The sequence below is a fragment of the Pleurodeles waltl genome, chromosome 6, assembly GCF_031143425.1.
Source record: "Pleurodeles waltl isolate 20211129_DDA chromosome 6, aPleWal1.hap1.20221129, whole genome shotgun sequence".
NCBI classification, from domain to species: Eukaryota; Metazoa; Chordata; class Amphibia; order Caudata; family Salamandridae; genus Pleurodeles; species Pleurodeles waltl.
In genome coordinates this window covers 1,514,560,377-1,514,582,604 of record NC_090445.1, presented here as the reverse complement: position 1 = coordinate 1,514,582,604, position 22,228 = coordinate 1,514,560,377, and the positions used below count along the sequence as shown (strand labels likewise).

Sequence of the window (22,228 nt, the reverse complement as noted above, 5' to 3'; positions counted from 1 at the left end):
CTTTTTTTTTTAAACTGTGTTTATTCAGTATTTGGTAAGCTATCACTTTAGGGTCCACAGATTTCAAAATGTACATATTCACCTTATTTCCATAGTGCCATTACATTGCCCTGGCCTTGGTGGTGTCCTTGTTTCCCCCTTTATCTAAGGATGCAACTGGCCCATTTTACCTACATGTTCCCAGAATCATGCCTCTCCCCCTTTCTCTCCCCAGACTTCCATGGACTCTATATTTTTGCAAACTTTATCAGGTTCCCTGTTACATGGTATATCTTTTTCCATTCGTGGCTCGTGTGATGCAGAAGGGGTGGGTGGCGCACGGGGGGAGTGAGGAGGGTTAAATTACAAATAATAAACAACCGCTTACCTGTGCCGCCGCCTTCACGGCCGCGCTGCTCCTCTCCTCTCCTCTTCCGACATGCCCTGTGCCAATACTGATGCTGCTCAGAGCAGCATCAGGATTGGCTGGGAGCGCTCAGCCAGTGCGCTCCCAGGGAGACTAGGAGCCTGTGCAGGGTCTCTCCAGCCAGCAACTGTTCAACTGAGCACTTCCCCTCATTGCTCGTCACCCCCATGGCCCTGCCCCCTTTCCCTAAAAATGATAATAAACAAAGTTTGTTTATCATTTTTGTGGAAAAGATTTGCAGCTGCCGCTGCTTGCAGGGGGCAACACTCCTCCACCCTTATGGAGAAGCTGCCCCTCTCTTTTTCCCTGTCTGCGTGCACCAATCCATATTGGTCTTACATAGAGGGGGGAGATGTCTCATTCAAGATGGTCATCTTTAGTCGGGAAGGTCACAGCTACCGTGACACTGTCTTTCAATTATAACAATATTCACCTGGAAACACTGTTGTTTATCAGGAACTGTGCAGGTCGAGGCTTCTGCTGATGCCTTCATTTTGTGGAGAAATGCCTCCACATCCTAACTCAATAGTATGGCACAGATGTTCTTCAGAATGATTTATATATTTTGAGTTGGACGAGAGGATGTTTATGGGTTGTGAAAATCAAGATTTGATATCAAAGGTACAAATTAAAATGTATACGCTGCATGTAATCTCATCTTTTGATAATATCCTGAAACGTGGCCTGGATTTTGTCCTTTGGATCTAAGCTGAAAATGTCTGGTTTTGACGTTTGTGGGGAGTATTTGTTGTCTGTTCCATTAAGTACCAAAAAGGTAAAATGGATAGGGTTTCACCATAGAAATCTATCATTCTGTATGCCCGCGAACTAGAACATGCTAAAGGGTGGTTAATTTGGTGCTATCCATTAACATGGGTGGCAGGGCATATCTACAAAGAACAACCAGAGCCAGTAGATACATTTCAATGTGTACAATGACGGTCTCATAACATACTTGCCAGGGGTAGATGTTGGAGTCCACCTTTTTGCATGTTTCTGTGTTGCAGTTAAGGATATCATGCAGGGCATGAGCTGCACTGTACACTGCCGTGTAGACACTGTATGCATGCTGCGCTAACCGGATCCAGGGCACTCCTTCAGCAACAGGGTTGTGCATGGTGTCTTCTTCTTTATATAAATTGTTTGGCGAGCGCACTGAAAAGGTAGTAATTGCAGAAGAAAGAGTATTATCTCCTTGTCCCATTTCAGAGATAGCCCCAGCCATATATTCCTGGAATCCGGGCACAAGGTTCCCTCTGTGTGAGAAGCCAATCACGGTTCCAATTTTCTCTATTCCAGCAAGGGACAGAACCTGGTCAGACAGCACCCATGCGGAACTGGCAATCCACACCTTGGTCAAGTTCATCTGTATAACCTCCTGGAAGAGTGTCTTAGAAATGGTGTCTGGGACAAAAACTATGATCACATTGACATTTTTTTGGTGTATTTGTCTAATAATGTCTCTGATGATGGGAGAAGTCTCTGCAGCAGTGGAGTAAGTTGGTAGCAAGCCCTCATGTGCGATGCAAATACCGCTTTGCAAAGCAAGGGTGGACAGTTGACTTTGAGCTGCCTTTCCGTACTCATCATCGCTGGCTAGTGTGGCCACCCAGTTCCAATGGAAGTGAGCAACCAGCTCAATCATCCCTCGCACCTGACCCTCGTCGCTTGGCACTGTCCGTAGGAAAGACTGGAATATGTTTTTATCACTGAACTTGTCAGAAGTGATCGCATAGCTGATCTGTAAAAAAAATATATATATTCATACAGTTCCATAAATATACCAATACTACCCTGACTGCCATCACCTCATGATACTCCATCAAGCACCTTAAATGCACCTGGAATATGCCTGCTCTTTTTGGTCGCATGTAAATCTGAATTGCTGGTTTCATCTTACTTAAATTGATAGCCTAGAACTAATCATGTTGAGAAAGACTGCACTATTAGGGTATATCTGGTGATTTTAGCATAGGATCTGTACCACAGACACTGCAGGGGCTGATTTCATGCTAGTCTCTTGTGCTTAGCAGTAAATCTGTCCCTCGTTCTGAACCGAAGATGTCAAGAAATAAAGATTTGTGGAAGGCGGGAGAGGGGGAAAGGAAGGAATACCATTCAACAAACACAAATGTGACAGATGGCCATGCTACATTCTGGGTTAAATGCTGTCAACTCACTGCCACATATGTGTGCTGTAAAGCAATTCTGGTCATGCGTATCTGGGCATGCTTGTTTTATCGAAATGTTGTGGGAGTGCGAGGCAGGTTTATTTTGTGTGAATGTAATGCCTGTAACAAGATCGAATTCATTACCAACATCACCTCCTGTGATACTTCTTTCCAGGATTTCATGACGCTGGTGGTCAAGAATAATTCATATTGGGGATAAAACATTGTCAAATACACCTATAGTTTGCTATAACTCCGCAACCAATAAAACAAACTAGAGGGAACTTTATTTACACACCCAACAGAAAACAGCTATGCCGTATGACCAGCTATCACATTGCTCACAACACGTTTATCAATACACACTACACACGAAAAAATAATAGACTATATTGAACAGAACACCCCTCATTAATCCAACAAATCACACATACTCCATGTAACTGGATATCATCAAATTCAAAATGGCAGGTACCATCATGACACAGACTAACATCCAACAAAATACATTACACATAACTTCTATAATATATTTTGCAAACTCCAAATATACAATGATGTTAGCTTTCACAGTACCTCAAAGGCACTTGCCATCAAGAAAGCGCACAAACAAACCTTCATATGACAAGTAACGGACATCTCTATTGACCCAGGGAATGCTTAAAAAATTGGTGACTCCCTCCGCATTAAGCACTCAAACACCAATTAATTTACCTGGTGCCCACATTAAGCCAACCTGGCCTCTGGAATAAGGTTAAAACCTTTGGAACCTGGTGCAAAGCCACCACAGGGCTATTGTAATCCTCAAAACGCCAGAACAATGGCAGATTTCCACTATGCAAATTAATTTGTTTTTAAATATAAGTATGAAATTCTCTCCAGCAGGACTGCTGGTGAAATTACTAATGTTACTTCCTGGGGCATGATTTTTTTAGTCAAGGGCAACTTGGTTAGAAGTCATCTAAATGCATAAGATATGTGGGAGCAGCCTGAAATTATTATTGGCTTAACAATGCTAACACCTGCCCTCTGGATCCTGCTTTACTCAGCATTGGTCACAGCCCAGAAGAGCTAGTATGTCAATTGCCTCTCTCACTTCCTGGCTTATTAATGCTTGGGTGTGAGCTTTGTTGAAATTCCTCATGGCACTTCCAACAGAGTGGCTTCCAGATCAGGGTTAACTTATCTATAGGTTGAGCCATAAGGGGTAAAGATAATGGATCTGTCCGACCTTTCAGTTCCCGTTTTCACTGCCTGCGGTGCAGGACAATTATTGTAGGTGACGATGTAACCTGCTTAGTTGAGACATCTTTGTCAATCTTCAAGTGGGTGAGGCTTACCTCCGCATGTATTGGGCCACCCATTACATTGGAGTGTGACAAATTACACCCCTACTCTCTGTTGGGAGAGGGAAGAATACAATAATGCTTGTATTAGAAATGAAAAATAAAGGAGAATGTAGCAAATGCACCCCACGCCATGCTCACTAAGCATACCTCCACCACTTTAGGGTACCAACAATTTAAAAAAATAAAGTGACTTATACCTCATTGGGGAAGATGAAGAATACAGAACGGTTTTCCCTTTTCGGGCTCTCTATGGCAGAGAAAGCAAGCCATGAAGACTGGAAATTGCCATATGGACTGTAGGAAAAATGTTAATCACCCTCTTAAAATACCATTTGATTAGTTAACAACTGCTCCTATTTGTTCTGGGTGGCAGCACACTGTTTTTTTCTGGATATATTCTAAGAATGTTTCGGCTAAACACATACAAAACAATGTTCAACTACAAATATGATGAAATTGGTTCCAGTGGAAACAATTTTCAGTTTGGAAATAGTAATTTTAACCAGTGTTTAGTCACAAGCCACATTATCCTGAGTCTCTCCAGAGATCCAAGAGTTCCCCTAAAAACACCCTTTTTAAAATGTTTTCAAATTTTACATTATTTTACTTTTACTGGCAAGAGCTGAGTCTTTCAAATTTCCAACCTGCGGAATGAGGAAGGTGCTGAGCAGCTTCACTGTTGGCATAGCGACCTCAGAGGAGCCCGGCCCAATTACTGCCAAGATCCGAGTACTGTACGCAGTGAGGTTGCAGCGGGCTGAAATATCTTGGGTTCGGCTCTCGGTGATGAACAGCATGGCATTGTGCATCATGACCCTGGGCTGCATGCAGGTGTCATAAATTTCATAGCCCAAGCGCCTTCCTGGGAGAAAAATCGATGAGTTGTTGATTTCCTCAATGGCATACCTCATAGCCAGAGCCTGCACGAAACCTGAATGTTTCCAGCTGCAAAAAGAGCCATAAACATTACATAGGAACACAGAATACAAAGGTAGGTACTTTCATCAGACATATTGTCCCTCTTTTTCGAACTACTGCTCTGACATAAAAAAAAAAACTGATCATTTCTATTTAGGGTCACCTTGAAGTGTTCAACCTGCTTATTGGACAATCGGAAGCTGTATTTTGTGAACGATTCTCCTTAGTAAAGTTAAGATTAAATTTTTAATGATCCCTTTCAAAATGCAAAAGTTCAGCAACTGAAATCCTGTCCCACTAGATGAAGTAGACTCCTGGGTACAACAAGTATACCAAACTAACAGATAAGAACCAATATCCCTCTTTTCCAGGGCAAACTGGAAATTTGACCATTGCTACTGGGGGTTGAGAATTGTTTAAGACTTTATAGCTATTTGTAAATGGAACACACGTTATACCTTGTGCTCTGCCTCTTTCGCCTGTAACTGGCAATCAACAGTTCCCTCATTCCCAATAACTGATATTGGAATGACAATTGCCAGCTCCAGAAGCTATTTCCGTACACCTTTCAGGTGACCCAATCTGATTCCTCTTCCAACAACACTGAAGTTTCCACATTATGGGCCTGATTTAGAACTTGGTAGAGGGGACTACTCAGTCACAAACGTGACGGATCTCCTGTCCACCTTATTACAATATCATTATATTCTATGCGGACCGTAATATGGTGGGTGGAATGTCCATCAGGTTTGTGACAGAGTATTCCATCCACAAAGTTCTAAATCAGGCCTTAGGTTCCTCCCTTGCTCTTTATTTATCTCTGTAACTCTTCCTTCCTCTTCCTAGACCACCTTTGTACAATCTGTAAAAAAGCGAGGTTCACTGCAGAAATAGGTGGTGAAGGTGTTTATACATAGAATTACAAGACATAAATACTAGAGGCAAGCACTGCACTGCAGAGCCACAAAGAATGGCATTTCCTAACTGACTACAGAGTATCCATGGTTAGAGTATAAGCATTCTAACAGGATAAATGTTCCTGCCTGACCATGCAGCTGTACCATCCTCACCATGTTTCCTTTTGTCCCCGAGTTTCCCTGTATTTCTCCATTTTCGCTGAGTTTTGGGGGCCTCCCAAACTGCAGATTTGTAGCTCCCCAGGGGATTCTTATGATGTGCCATTGGATAGGAGAGACCCTAAATTGGTTCCCCATCAAGTACTCTGTAGAAGACACTCTCCACTGAAACATTCACCAAGGGCCTTACTTTTGGGAATAACTAGGGCTTTGTGGATGTAAATGCTGCACCATGAGGTGAAGCTGACCTATGGTAATCAATGATTCTTTAATTTTTGTAAATGAATGTGAATGGTTACAAATACTACATAGATTGCATTAGCAACAACGATTGCAGACACAAGAATGAATGCAGATGGAAGAAGGATGTTGAGCATGATTTGTGAAACTCTGTATGTGTGTGTAATGTAAAGCAGTCCAACACCCGATGCTGGTAAGAGATGCGCTATGAAAGAAATTAAACTCATGTGAAGGATAGGCTATGGAGAGAGGAGAGGCACTGTTAGAGGGTGATGGTGAGGGAATCATTGGAGTACCCGTATAAAGATTGACATATGCTGGTGCACTGGAAGGTCATCATTTACTATTCTTTAAAAGCTAATGCAATGGAATCTATAATCTAAAATATGTCATAGAATGCACCTTTGCCATTTTGTTTACCAAATTTGGTTGGTGGGGAGAACCCTCAAAACCCCCTTGTACTGTAGTGGTCAGGCCTGCTTGCTATGTACCCTATGGGGGCTGGGCTGACGAAATTTACCAGGGCTGCTTTAATGGACTTCAATTCACTAAAAAAACAGGGGTGGCAGAAGTGACATCACACGTCATTTCACCTTTACTTTCATTCACCCTCCCATGCTTACCCATACACACACAGTACTCATACACACACTCTCTTTTACATGAGGGCACTCTCTCCTGCAAGCATGCACACAACATACATTTACAAGTGTTTTTACTACCTCAAACTTCAAGCAAACTGAACTTCATTTTTATTATACTACGTATGAATAATATAACATTAGTAACTATCAGTGTAATATGAAAGACTTTGTGAAAACAAGAAAGTGGAGCCTCAAGCAATGTCCATAAGGACGAGCTGTCCCTGTGTTACTGACATTGATTTTGACACCTCTGAGGCCAGGGGTTGCAAAGGCAGTCCCAGGGGTCGCAAGGGGCAAGCCAGTGGTCGCAGCTGCGACCCCTGGCGTCCCCTTAATGACGTCCACGGCTGCTTTGGGTTCCCAGTCCCAATGGCTTCATGTACGCCATTAATTTCTATTGTAGCAGTACACAACCTAGAAGTTGATTTATCTGCACCTGAGACTAAATCATTTATAACTGGGGCTTATGGTCAGTTTTAACAAAACATGTACCGCCCACAAATCTCACAAATCACACCAAAAATGTTCTCCAGCCCAAAAGCAAGTAAATTGAGCCCCTTAAAAGAGAACCACTGTTTCAAAAATATCAAAGTGTGAGAGGAAAACCCAACTGTATTCTGTTTGGTACAGCATTGCTCTCGCGCCATATGCAGACGGATCTCTCATCACAAAACTGTTCTATTTTGATGGCAAAAGGATTGAAAGATGGGAAGTCGATATTGCCTTTTCAGCAACCTTTAAAGGTTTTGTCAGAGTATTAAGGCATATTTTATAGGAATATGGTTATCCCAACACATTCATTTTGTTGCGCTCAAAGATCTTGTCAGGTATCTTGTTCTGAAGACGCCACTACATTCAACTTTATTTCTTAGAAACAGCATCTCTCAAAATCAAATTGGCCATTATGCAATATCCTCTGTACTTCCAAATGACAGTTTTGAAAATAATTAAACCTTTGGTAAATCTAAGGTTATCATAAAACAAGAACACAGATTTCGAGTCCTCAACAGCCTAATCTTTTTATGAGAGTTGCAGTCTAGGTTCAAATAAGTTGCTCCGATTGAACTAATGCACTTGAAGACAAACATTTGTGCAAGAGAGATCCAGAGCTGAGGCATTGCAGTGTGGGAGACATGGAACCATACAGAAACCTTAGCCAAAACTCTGCTTCCAGCTTCTATAACATTAACATTGCCCATTTCTGAAATTTGCTCCTCGGTTCTTTGAATGAAAGGTACCTTTATCTCCCAACTCAATAGTATTTATGGTCTCTCTCCAGGGGGTTACAAAACTGGATGTCCCAGTCAATATTCAAACCTCAACCTTCAGGTTACACATGCATCGTTGCAGTAGTGTCTCGCGTTTCATTAATTAAGCTACCTTTTTCAGTTATAACTTCTGACCCCACTTGCCCCCTTCTTATATCATGTAACTATTCGCCCTCCATTCCAAACCTGAAATGTATGGAGGCTGCTAGCTGCTTACTTCGTGCAGGTCAGCGGTTCAGGCCTTGAGGGGTCACCCACGTCACTCACGCTGGAGTGGATGGGAAATAATCCGCCGAGCATGATGTCACCGGCTTCCTGGAAGACCTGATAGGTGTGGAGGTCGGTGTATTCGGTAGGTCTCGGGAGAGTTCCTATTCCCAGGAAGAAAGCCATCGAATGAACACACTGCAGAAACATAGCACAGCAGCACCAGTAAAGATGGGAAACAACGCCGTTCCGTAAACTGTGGGCCGCTCGACTACAAGAGTGGATCAGGGCGTCGCAAAAACAAAATAGAAAATGGCTGCACTTCGGAGGGTCGAAGGCCCGCTCCTGAGGAGTGGAAAGGGTTGTCAAAACGTGGAATACCTTACTCTGAAGAGAATAATTCCTCAATCTGTCTGAACCGTGAACTTCTTCCAAAATCTCATTTTAATGGGTAGATGAGTAATTTGTATATTAGAATCCGTGCTCTGAAGCCCTCCTTCGTTCTTATCCACACCTGGAGGCAGCTGTTGTGCACGGACCAGTTAACAGGCAGAAAAAACACAGCCCTAGTGCTGCAACAGGATGTGTGCATTCAAATTCGAGTTGTTTTAGCTGTGAACACCACAGGAAAACGAGGAGGAACTCGCACTTAGAGGGCTTTACGTTGTTTAAAGGTTCCATGCGCCACATGTGGTGTGGAGAGACATACACCAGCTCACGAGAGGGTCCTGATGCCCTCCCCCACAATTGCAATAAATAGCTATTGCACGCTGCGCATCTGCATATATCGATTATACTCTTTGTTTTGTGTGTATTTGCTTCAAGAAAATATATTTGACAAAAAAACTATGTGCAAGGTGTTCAAGTTTTGCAGGGAGTTTAAAGACAACTTGTGATGATTAGCAGTGTTGTTTCCTTTAATAAGTCATTGTAACATGCAGTCCTTAAGGCAAACTGTTTTCCTCTTGTCAGCTTCACTGTATGAATTTAATGAAATGGAATTTGGCCTTGCTCTCCAGTAATAAACATGAATGTGCACTTATTATTACAGGTTTAGGATTCATGATACTTTGATGCCTACAATGGCACCCTGCAGTGCCGAGGACCAAGTGTAGGAAGCTGGCTCTGTATATATTATATCAAAAGGAGATATAGTGTGAACACAATCCAGGGGTCCCAGGGCCTTAGCAGCGGCTAAAATAGATACTACTAATGCTCTCTCTTGTGGTAGTGTGGTGGAGCAGGTAGGCTTATCAGAGGGTAGTGCAAAGCATTTGTTGTATACACACAAGCAATAAAGGAAGCACACACACACACAACGACTAACTCCAGGCCAATGGTGTAGGAAGTTGGCTCTGTATGTGCTATTTCAAAGTAAGGAATAGCATGCACAGAGTCCAAGGGTTCCCCTTAGAGGTAAAATAGTGGTAAAAAGAGATAATACTAATGCTCTATTTTGTGGTAGTGTGGTCGAGCAGTAGGCTTATCCAAGGAGTAGTGTTAAGCATTTGTTGTACATACACATAGACAATAAATGAGGTACACACACTCAGAGACAAATCCAGCCAATAGGTTTTGTTATAGAAAAATATCTTTTCTTAGTTTATTTTAAGAACCACAGGTTCAAATTCAACATGTAATATCTTGTTTGAAAGGTATTGCAGGTAAGTACATTAGGAACTTTGAATCATTTCAATTGCATGTATACTTTTCAAGTTATTGACAAATAGCTACTTTAAAAGTGGACACTTAGTGCAATTTTCACAGTTCCTGGGGGAGGTAAGTTTTTGTTAGTTTTACCAGGTAAGTAAGACACTTACAGGGTTCAGTTCTTGGTCCAAGGTAGCCCACCGTTGGGGGTTCAGAGCAACCCCAAAGTCACCACACCAGCAGCTCAGGGCCGGTCAGGTGCAGAGTTCAAAGTGGTGCCCAAAACACATAGGCTAGAATGGAGAGAAGGGGGTGCCCCGGTTCCGGTCTGCTTGCAGGTAAGTACCCGCGTCTTCGGAGGGCAGACCAGGGGGGTTTTGTAGGGCACCGGGGGGGACACAAGCCCACACAGAAATTTCACCCTCAGCAGCGCGGGGGCGGCCGGGTGCAGTGTAGAAACAAGCGTCGGGTTCGCAATGTTAGTCTATGAGAGATCTCGGGATCTCTTCAGCGCTGCAAGCAGGCAAGGGGGGGATTCCTCGGGGAAACCTCCACTTGAGCAAGGGAGAGGGACTCCTGGGGGTCACTTCTCCAGTGAAAGTCCGGTCCTTCAGGTCCTGGGGGCTGCGGGTGCAGGGTCTCTCCCAGGCGTCGGGACTTTGGATTCAAAGAGTCGCGGTCAGGGGAAGCCTCGGGATTCCCTCTGCAGGCGGCGCTGTGGGGGCTCAGGGGGGACAGGTTTTGGTACTCACAGTATCAGAGTAGTCCTGGGGTCCCTCCTGAGGTGTTGGATCTCCACCAGCCGAGTCGGGGTCGCCGGGGTGCAGTGTTGCAAGTCTCACGCTTCTTGCGGGGAGCTTGCAGGGTTCTTTCAAGGCTGCTGGAAACAAAGTTGCAGCCTTTCTTGGAGCAGGTCCGCTGTCCTCGGGAGTTTCTTGTCTTTTCGAAGCAGGGGCAGTCCTCAGAGGATGTCGAGGTCGCTGGTCCCTTTGGAAGGCGTCGCTGGAGCAGGATCTTTGGAAGGCAGGAGACAGGCCGGTGAGTTTCTGGAGCCAAGGCAGTTGTCGTCTTCTGGTCTTCCTCTGCAGGGGTTTTCAGCTAGGCAGTCCTTCTTCTTGTAGTTTGCAGGAATCTAATTTTCTAGGGTTCAGGGTAGCCCTTAAATACTAAATTTAAGGGCGTGTTTAGGTCTGGGGGGTTAGTAGCCAATGGCTACTAGCCCTGAGGGTGGGTACACCCTCTTTGTGCCTCCTCCCAAGGGGAGGGGGTCACAATCCTAACCCTATTGGGGGAATCCTCCATCTGCAAGATGGAGGATTTCTAAAAGTTAGAGTCACTTCAGCTCAGGACACCTTAGGGGCTGTCCTGACTGGCCAGTGACTCCTCCTTGTTGCTTTCTTTGTTCCCTCCAGCCTTGCCGCCAAAAGTGGGGGCCGTGGCCGGAGGGGGCGGGCAACTCCACTAAGCTGGAGTGCCCTGCTGGGCTGTGACAAAGGGGTGAGCCTTTGAGGCTCACCGCCAGGTGTTACAGCTCCTGCCTGGGGGAGGTGTTAGCATCTCCACCCAGTGCAGGCTTTGTTACTGGCCTCAGAGTGACAAAGGCACTCTCCCCATGGGGCCAGCAACATGTCTCTGGTGTGGCAGGCTGCTGGAACTAGTCAGCCTACACAGACAGTCGGTTAAGTTTCAGGGGGCACCTCTAAGGTGCCCTCTGTGGTGTATTTTACAAAAAAATGTACACTGGCATCAGTGTGCATTTATTGTGCTGAGAAGTTTGATACCAAACTTCCCAGTTTTCAGTGTAGCCATTATGGTGCTGTGGAGTTCGTGTTTGACAGACTCCCAGACCATATACTCTTATGGCTACCCTGCACTTACAATGTCTAAGGTTTTGTTTAGACACTGTAGGGGTACCATGCTCATGCACTGGTACCCTCACCTATGGTATAGTGCACCCTGCCTTAGGGCTGTAAGGCCTGCTAGAGGGGTGTCTTACCTATACTGCATAGGCAGTGAGAGGCTGGCATGGCACCCTGAGGGGAGTGCCATGTCGACTTACTCGTTTTGTCCTCACTAGCACACACAAGCTGGCAAGCAGTGTGTCTGTGCTGAGTGAGAGGTCTCCAGGGTGGCATAAGACATACTGCAGCCCTTAGAGACCTTCCTTGGCATCAGGGCCCTTGGTACTAGAAGTACCAGTTACAAGGGACTTATCTGGAGGCCAGGGTCTGCCAATTGTGGATACAAAAGTACAGGTTAGGGAAAGAACACTGGTGCTGGGGCCTGGTTAGCAGGCCTCAGCACACTTTCAATTGTAAACATAGCATCAGCAAAGGCAAAAAGTCAGGGGGCAACCATGCCAAGGAGGCATTTCCTTACAAATGGTTTTTATATAGCTAAAATATATTTTGTTAGAAAGCAATGTGTAAAGTATTTGTGCAATAAATCATACAATAACACAATATAGCACCACAAAAATACACCACACAGTGTTTAGAAAAATATATAGTATTTATCTGATAAGTTTCAGGTCAAAACGATTAAAAATGCAATAAGTGTATGTTGAGATGTCACTGAAAAGTGATATAAAGTGTCTTAAGTCTTTTAAAAGCAAACAAAGTCTCTTTCAAGCACAAAGTACCTGCTTCGCGTGAAAAATCTCCGCAAAGAACCACAGAGGAGGAGAAGCGTGGAAACAAAGGGGTGTGCGTCGATTTCTCGGACCGCACATGGTGACGCGTCGTTTAGTTTTCACGGCTGTGCGTTGATTTCCGGCGCTCGTTCATGGATCCTCTTCGGGTTGCGGGGTTTTCAGATGCCCCGGGGACAATGCGTGGATTTCCTGCGCTGGCAGGACGAAGTCACAGGAGCTGCGTCGATCCGGTGGGCGTTGCAGCAAATTTTCTACTGCACGGCAGGCACTGTGTCGATTCCTCTCTGGAAGGCGGGCTGCGTTCGGCTGCACGGCAATCCAGTAGGCGGTGCGTTGAATATCCGGTTGATAGGCTGGCGCTGCGTCGATCTTCTCGTTGCGAAGTCGGGCTGCGTCGTTCCAGTTTGGTGTGCAGTGAAATTTTCACTGCGGTGCAGGCTCTGCGTCATTTTTGGCAGGCTGTGAATTTCGTTGCGTTGAATTTCGCCTCACAAGGAGTCCTTCTTGTAGAGTTGAAGTCTTTTTGGTCCTGAGACTTCAGGGAACAGGAGGCAAGCTCTATCCAAGCCCTTGGAGAACACTTCTTCTCCACAGCCAGAGAGCAGCGAGGCAACAGGGCAACAGCAAGGCAGCAGTCCTTCACTGAAAGCAGACAGGTGAGTCCTTAGGGCAGCCAGTCAGTTCTTCATGGCAGGATGCAGGTTCTGGTTCAAGTTTCTTCTCCAGGAAGTGTCTGAGTTGGTAGGGGCAGAGGCCCTGTTTATATACCCAAATGTGCCTTTGAAGTGGGGGAGACTTCAAAGAGTGGCTTAGAAGTGCACCAGGTCCCCTTTCAGTTCAATCCTGTCTGCTATGGGTCCCAGTATGGGGTGTGTCAGTCCTTTGTGTGAAGGCAGGTCCTCCACCCTCCCAGCCCATTCAAAATGCAGATGTATGCAAGTGAGGCTGAGTATCCTGTGTTTGGGATGTGTCTGAGTGAATGCACAAGAAGCTGTCAACTAAACCCATCCAGATGTGGATTGTAAGGCACAGAAAGATTTAAGTGCAGAGAAATGCTCACTTTCTAAAAGTGGCATTTCTAAAATAGTAATATTAAATCCAACTTCACCAGTCAGCAGGATTTTATATCACCATTCTGGCATTACTAAATAAGACCTTCCTACTCCTTTCAGATCAGCAGCTACCACTCAAACAATGTATGAGGGCAGCCCCAATGATAGCCTATGAAGGGAGCAGGCCTCACAGCAGTGTAAAAACGAATTTAGGAGTTTTACACTACCAGGACATGTAAACTACATCAGTACATGTCCTGCCTTTTGCCTATACAGCACCCTGCCCTAGGCTGAGGCTGAGTATCCTGTGTTTGGGATGTGTCTGAGTGAATGCACAAGGAGCTGTCAACTAAACCCAGCCAGACGTGGATTGTAAGGCACAGAAATATTTAAGTGCAGAGAAATGCTCACTTTCTAAAAGTGGCATTCCTAAAATAGTAATATGAAATCCAACTTCACCAGTCAGCAGGTGTAGCAAGTTGGCTCTGTATATACTATTTCAAAGTACGAAATAGTGTGCACAGAGTCCAAGGGTTCCCCTTAGAGGTAGGATAGTGGTAAAATTAGACAATTCTAATGCTCTATTTTGTGATAGTGTGGTTGAGCAGTAGGCTTATCAGAGGGTACTGTTAAGCATTTGTTGTACACACCCAGGGAATAAATGAGGAACACACTCTCAAAGACTTACTCCAGGCCAATAGGTTTTTATATAGAAAAATATATTTTCTTAGTTTATTTTAAGAACCACAAGTTCAAGATTTGAAGTAAACACATAAACTGCAAGGTACTCCACACAGGTAAGTTAGGAACTTTGAAATAAAGCAATATTATATACAGTCTTTGTTAAAATGGCAATAAGCTATTTTTAAAGTGGACACTGTGCAAAAATCAACAGTTCCTGGGGAGGTAAGTAATGGTTAGATTGTGAGGTAAGTAAAACACCTACAAGTCTCAGTTCCTGGACATAGGCAGCCCACCGTTGGGGGTTCAAGACAACCCCAAAGTTACCACAGCAGCAGCTCAGGGCCCGTCAGGTGCAGAGCTCAAAGAGGTGCCCAAAACACATAGGCACCTATGGAGAACAGGGGTGCTCCGGTTCCAGTCTGCCAGCAGGTAAGTACCCGCCTCCTCGGGGAGCAGACCAGGGGGTTTTGTAAAGCACTGGGGGGGACAAAAGTAGGCACACAAAACACACCCTCAATGGCACTGGGGCGGCCGGGTGCAGTGTGCAAAGCAGGCATCGGGCTTTAGATAGGAAACAATGGAGAGACCCGGGGGTCACTCTAGCGGTGCAGGCAGGCACAGGGGGGGCTTCTCGGGACAGCCACCACCTGGGCTAGGCAGAGGGTCGCCTTGAGGGTCACTCCTGCATGGAGGTTCGGTTCCTTCTGGTCCTGGGGGCTGCGGGTGCAGTCCTTGGTCCAGGCATCGGGACCCTTGTTACAGGCAGTCGCGGTCAGGGGGAGCCTCTGAATTCTCTGTGCAGGCGTCGCTGTGAGGGTCCAGGGGGGTCGTCTCGTGCTACTCATGGGGTCACAGTCGCCGGGGAGTCCTCCCTGTGGTGTTGGTTCTCTGGATCTCGAGCCGGGGGCGTCAGGTGCAGAGTGTGAAGTCTCACGGTTCCGGCGGGAAGAGTGAGTTCTTTGGAAGTTGCTTTTTTGTTTCAAAGATGTTGCTGTTTTTGAGCAGAGCCGCTGCTCACAGGAGTTTCTTGGTCCCAGGGTTCAGGACAGTCCTCTGAGGCTTCAGAGGTCGCTGGTCCCTGTTGGATGCGTCGCTAGTTGCAGGTTTTCGACTCTGGAGACAGGCCGGTAGGGCTAGTGCCAAAGCAGTTGTTGTCGTCCATCATCTCTGCAGGCTTGTAGGTCAGCAGTCCTTCTTTGTAGTTCAGGTTGCAGGAATCTGATTCCCTGGGTTCTGGGGTGCCCCTAAATACTAGATTTAGGGGTGTGTTTAGGTCTGGGAGGGCAGTAGCCAATGGCTACTGTCCTGGAGGGTGGCTACACCCTCCTTGTGCCTCCTCCCTGTGGGGAGGGGGGCACATCCCTAATCCTATTGGGGGAATCCTCCAAAACTAAGATGTAGGAATTCTAAAGGTAGCGGTCACCTCAGCTCAGGCTGTCCTGACTGATGGGTGACTCCTCCTTGTTTATCTAATTACCTCCTCCAGCCTTGCCGCCAAAAGTGGGGGCAGTGGCCGGAGGAGCGGGCATCTCCACTAGCTGGGATGCCCTGGGGCACTGTAACAAAGGGGATGAGCCTTTGAGGCTCACTGCCAGGTGTTACAGTTCCTGCAGGGGGAGGTGTGAAGCACCTCCACCCAGTGTATGCTTTGTTCGTGGCCACAGAGTGACAAAGGCACTCTCCCCATGTGGCCAGCAACTCGTCTGGTTGTAGCAGGCTGGCAGAACCTGGTCAGCCCCACACTAGAAGTCGGGTTGGCATTCAGGGGGCATCTCCAAGATGCCCTCTGGGTGCATGTTACAATAAATTGCACACTGGCATCAGTGTGCATTTATTGTGCTGAGAACTTTGATACCAAACTTCCCAGATTTCAGTGTAGTCATTATGGAACTGTGGAGTTCGTGTTTGACAAACTCCCAGACCATATACTCTTATGGCTACCCTGTACTTACAATGTCTAAGGTTTTGCTTAGACACTGAAGGGGAATAGTGGTCATGCTCATATGCCCTCACCTGTGGTATAGTGCACCCTGTCTTAGGGCTGTAAGGCCTACTAGAGGGGTGACTTACCTATGCCACAGGCAGTGTGAGGTGGCATGGCACCCTGAGGGGAGTGCCATGTCGACTTAGTTATTTTCTCCCCACCGGCACACACAAGCTGTGAAGCAGTGTGCATGTGCTGAGTGAGGGGTCCCCAGGGTGGTATAAGACATGCTGCAGCCCTTAGAGACCTTCCCTGGCATCGGGGCCCTTGGTACCAGGGGTACCAGTTACAAGGGACTTATCTGAGTGCCAGGGCTTTGCAATTGTGGAAGCAAAGGTACAGTTTAGGGAAAGAAATCTGGTCCTGGGGCCTGGTTAGGAGGGTCCCAGCACACTTTCAATCAAAACTTAGCATCAGCAAAGGCAAAAAGTCAGGGAGTAACCATGCCAAGGAGGCATTTCCTTACAGCAGGATTCTATATAACTACTCTGGCCATACTAAATATGTCCTTCCTACTCCTTTCAGATCAGCAGCTACCACTTAAACAATGTATGAGGGCAGCCCCAATGCTAGCCTATGAAGAGAGCAGGCCTCACAACAGTGTAAAAACAAATTTAGGAGTTTTACACTACCAGGACATGTAAACTACATCAGTAAATGTCCTGCCTTTTGTCTACACAGCACCCTGCCCTATGGGTTACCTAGGGCATACCTTAGGGGTGTCTTATATGTCGAAAAAGGGGAGTTTTAGGTTTGGCAAGTACTTTTAAATGCCAAGTCGAATTTGGCAGTGAAACTGCACACACAGGCCTTGCAATGGCAGGCCTGAGACAAGGTTAAGGGGCTACGTAAGTGGGCTGCACAATCAGTGCTGCAGGCCCACTAGTAGCATTTAATCTACAGGCTCTGGGCACATATAGTGCACTCTACTAGGGACTTATAAGTAAATTAAATAGTCCAGTTGGGTATGATCCAATGTTACCATGTTTAAAGGGAGAGAGCATATGCACTTTAGCACTGGTTAGCAGTGGTAAAGTGCGCAGAGCCTTAAAACCAGCACAAACAGTATCTAAAAAGTGGAGAAAGGCAGGCAAAAAGTTATTGGTGACCACCCTAGGGCTGTCAGGTCTAACGTGTCCCCCTCAGCTGAAAGTGGGAAGAGCTACCCAACCTCCTGGGAGCTCTCATCGCTAAGGCAGAAGTATCTGGAGAGACCATCAGCGTTGGCTTGGTCAGTTCCCCGGCAATGCTCCACCGTAATGTTCATCCCCTGTAGGGAAATGGACCACCTAAAGAGTTTAGGATTCTCACCCCTCATCTGCATGAGCCATCTGAGGGGCCTGTGGTCTGTCTGAACCCGGAAGTGAGTCCCAAACAGGTATGGTCTCAGCTTCTTCAGTGCCCAGACTACAGCAAATGCTTCTCTCTCAATAGCACTCCACCTCTGTTCCCGTGGTAATAGTCTTCTGTTAAAAAAGACTACTGGTTGGTCTGAGCCCTCCTCATTTAGCTGTGCTAGAACCACCCCTATGCCATGCTCTGAAGTGTCTGTCTGCACAATAGATTCCTGAGAGTAGTCAGGGGTCTTAAACACAGGGGCCGTGCACATGGCTTCCTTCAGGGTATCAAAGGCTTTCTGACAAGCCTCTGTCCAATTCACCAACCAAGGTTGCATTTTGGAGGTAAGTTCTGTCAAGGGTGACACAATGGTACCATAGCCCTTGAAGTACAGTAGTATCCAGAAAGGCCTAAGAAGGCTCACACTTCTGTCTGTGTTCTAGGTGGTTGCCAGGCCTTGATAGTTTCAAACTTGGCCTGGAGTGGCTGTACCTTGCCACCATCTACTAGGTGTCCAAGTGCACCACGGAACCCTTCCCAATCTGGCACTTACTAGCCTAGATGGTCAGGCCTGCCTGTTGCAGAGCCTGAAGCACCTCCTTGAGTTGGAGCAGGTGTTCCTCCCAGCTGGAACTATAGACAGCTATGTCATCTAGGTAGGCTGCGCAATAGGTATCCTTGCCAGCTTTGACCCCGTTAACCAACTGTTGGAAGGTAGCAGGAGCATATCTCAACCCAAAGGGCATCACCCAGAACTGGTAATAGCCATCAGGTGTGGAAAATGCAGATCTCTCTTTAGCCCCCTCAATCAAGGCGATCTGTCAGTACCCTGATGTGAGATCAAAGGTACTCAGGAACTTGGCAGCGCTTAGCCTGTCAACAAGCTCATCAGCTCGGGGGACTGGGTCAGCGTTAGTCCGTGTGACTGAGTTGAGACCCCGGTAGTCCACACAGAACCGGAGTTCTGGCTTCAGCCTTAGGAACCAGCACCACAGAGCTGGCCTAGGGACTACTGGACTTTTCAATAACCCCTAAGGTCAACATCTTGACCTCCTCCTTGATGCTGGCCTTCACCTTATCCGATAACCTGTAAATTTTGTTCTTCACAGGGGCACTGTCTCCTGTGTCAATGTCATGGACACACAGATGGGTAAGTCCAGGAGTAAGGGAAAACAGGGAAGAGAACTGCTCTAACAACTCATAGCAGTCTCCTCTCTGATCTAGAGTCAGGGAGTCAGAGAGAATGACACCCTCCACTGACCCATCACCTTCTTTGGCAGAGAGGAGGTCGGGAGAGGTTTACTCTCCTCTTCCATGCTCTCATCTGTGACCAGGAGCATACTGACCTCAGACCTCTCAAAGTGAGGTTTCCGTTTTAAGGTCTACCATGGACGACGGCAGTGCAACGGATGACTACACTAGAGACTACTGCTGAATCCTGCTCTGTGGATCCGTTTGTCCGCCCAGCACTTGACTTAACATCAGATGATGTGGACTAATTTCTTAGGTCCTTGGTTGGTGACTTCGATGACACTCATCAAGATCACGCTTACAGCAAATAATTTGATGAATTGGCTTGCCATTTCCCGATTAAAATTATGCATTTAAATTGACAATTTGCTTTGGTACGCTGTGCTTGTCATGGTTGACATTAACATCTCTGTATGTATTTTATCTGAACAGTTTCTATCCTTTTTTAAACATATTTTAAAGAGTTTTTTAGCTAGTTTTTATGTTTTTAGTTTTTTAGTTCAGAGCAGTTTTAGCTTTTGGGTTCCTGTACCTTTGTCATACCTCTTACGGCAATGGGGAGGGTGTAGTGAATCCTAGTTTGTTTTAATTGGATAACAGGAGTTAGCTTAGCCTTTGGCTTGCAGACTCGTGTCCCCGTCACCTAGTTACTTTTAACCTACTTAGCTTGCTCTGTCTTAGCCCATTTAATTATTTAATTCATCTAAGATGGCTGCCTTTTTTATAGTTAGGCCACTTGTTATGCTTTGCATTATCAGTTTCCACCGTGCTAAGGCATCAAGATCAAGCGACAAAGACAAACAAACTGTAGGTGTTCACACTTAGGGAATTTCCCTCTCTATACTTTCGAGGGATTTGTTTATATATAATTGCTGTCCCAAGCATGTCTGTTATCTATTGTTTGGGAACACACCTACGTCAGGGGTCCTGGTAGATCTGTATAAATACATCGCACTTTAGACAGATAATCAGAGGGATTCCGACCAGTGGGGAATCGCCACCATCGCTGAAATCGATGCTGCGCGTCGTTTGACGCTGACCCAGTCTTCGTGTCCCTGCGGAGTCTGAGATAGAGACCTCATTCCAAGGTAACGAGGGTTGGGGGCTCCTCTCATGGACATGGCATTGGCAGATTATGTTTAACAAACCCATCTCTCCTTTAGGTAGGAGGTTAGACCTATCATGTTAGGGTATTAGGTCATATTACACCTATTGTGTCTTCTACATGCTATTGCAAGATGGTGGGGGTCTTTGTAATAATGACTCTTTTCTTCACAATTCTGTTTCTTGCACTGTTCATTATCCTAATCATCGCAGCCCATGCAACATATCGCAAATTGCAGTTGTGTTAAATAAAAACTATTGAAACTTTACTGCATCTTCGTCATTGCCTGTGTTTGGTTGAGACATAATGTATCTGTGAGAAAGAGGTAATCTCCGTTTAACCACAACACTCCCTGAGATGTCTTACTCTCGAGTCCATGCGTAAAGGCTGCCACAAATCACCTTTTACTATTCTGATTGGTGATGTGCTGCTAGTGAGCCAGAAGGGTTGGGACGACAGCTGCGACTTGTTGTAGGATAGGCATAGTCGCCTACAAACAAAAGTACTGTCATCCTTAAACCAGCAGTCTTGAAGAGCAAGAGTCCAAACTATGACAAGTCTGTTATGATGGCGAACCCTTAGGGGGTGCCTAGGGGTCTTGAGGTCTACTAGGTAAGTGGCCTCCCCCTTCCGCTCCTTAATCTCAAATGGGCCAGACCAGCAGTCCTGGAGAGCCCTAGGGTCTACTGGCTCCATCACCCAACCTTTGTCTCAGGTGAGAACTCAACCAGAGTGGTCTTCCAGTTATACCACTCCTTCATCACCTCTTGACTGGCCTCAAGGTTACTTGGCCTGCTTCCAGAAGCGTTGGGTTTGGGTGCGGAGGGCTAGCATGTAGCTGGCCACATCCTGGGGAGGTGTCTTGGGAGCTTTCTCCCAGCCCTCTTTAACTATGCTTAGCGGTCCCCTGAGTGGGTGACCATAGAGAAGTTCAAAGGGGCTGAACCCCACCCCTTTCTGGGGCATCTCCCTGTAAGCAAACAGCAGGCATGGCAAGAGGACGCCCCACTTACGCCTCATGGCTTTAGTTAGGCCATTGATCATGCCTTTAAGGGTCTTGTTGAATCTCTCAACAAGCCCATTGGATTGAGGATGATAAGGGGTGGTAAACCAGTAGGTCACCCCACACTCATCCCCTATGGACTTCATGTATGCAGACATGAAGTTTGTGCCTCTGTCAGACACAACTTCCTTAGGGAATCCCACATGGGTAAATATTCCCAGCAGGGCTCGGGTCACCACCAATGCAGTCACTGTTCTCAGAGGGATGGCCTCTGGATAGCAGACGGCATGGTCCACCAAAACCAGGATAAACCTGTTGCACATCCAAGGGACCAACGATGTCGATGCCCACCCTTTCAAAGGGGGTGCCAACAACGGGGAGTGGGATCAGGGGAGTTCTAAGCTTTTTCCCTGTCTTCCCACTAGCCTGACAGGTGGGGCAGGCTCTGCAGAAATTATCTGAGGCTACCCTCATGCTAGGCCAATGGAAGTGGGTGGCAAGCCTGTCAAAGGTCTTGTCTTGGCCCAGATGTCCTGTCAGGGGAATGTCGTGAGCCAGACCCAGTAGGAAGGCTCTGTAACATTGGGGGACCAGGGCTCAGAACGTTAAGCTCACTGTAAAGGAGATCATTCTCCCTTTAGGTATGGTGAGTGCCAGAGGTGTCACCGGCTGCTTGGGCTGTGGTCTGTTGCCTCAGACCCTCAAGGGCGGGGCATTCTTTTTGCACCTTGCAGAACTCTGCCCTGGTTGGCCCACCCTGTGCTTGCCAGCCAGCAAGTTCAGGCAGGTTGCCCAGGTCAGCTATGTCCTCTCCAGATGGCTCAGGGGCCACCTCCTCCTCAGGGGCACCATCTACCACCATGGGAAGATCTAAGGCAAGTTTGCCGCGCCACTTGCCCTTCCTCTTTGCAGCTGTCTGGGCCATTGTTCCAGGCACCAGATGTCCTTGACTCCCTTCCTGGGCAGCCATGGACCTTGTGGTCATGCAGACCCACTCAGACAAACCTAACATTTCCAGGTGGGATCTGAGCTCTACCTCCTTCCAGGCAGTATGCTCAAGCTCATTGCCTAACAGACAATCTACAGGCATGGTAGGACTCACAGCTACTTTCAGAGTACCAGGGACCCCCCCCCCCCCACTCAAAGGGAACCAGAGCCACCAGTAGGTGACTCTCAATATTGTCAGCGACTATGACCTGGTGGATTGTATTAGGGGCTATCTGCTCTGC

At 46.6% G+C, this 22,228-nt stretch overlaps 1 protein-coding gene across 1 annotated transcript in view; it reads right to left on the bottom strand.

Moving 5' to 3' along the window:
• LOC138301781 (taste receptor type 1 member 3-like) overlaps window positions 1-21,924 on the bottom strand; it is a 69,603-nt gene extending 47,679 nt beyond the window's left edge. Inside the window, exons 1-3 of the mRNA XM_069242284.1 lie at window positions 21,767-21,924; window positions 4,571-4,871; window positions 1,362-2,147 (exon numbers count right to left, since the gene is read on the bottom strand). Of these exons, the coding sequence (XP_069098385.1) occupies window positions 1,362-2,147; window positions 4,571-4,871; window positions 21,767-21,924 (1,245 nt within the window). The remainder of the gene's footprint in view (window positions 1-1,361; window positions 2,148-4,570; window positions 4,872-21,766) is intronic.
• Window positions 21,925-22,228: the final 304 nt, after the last annotated feature.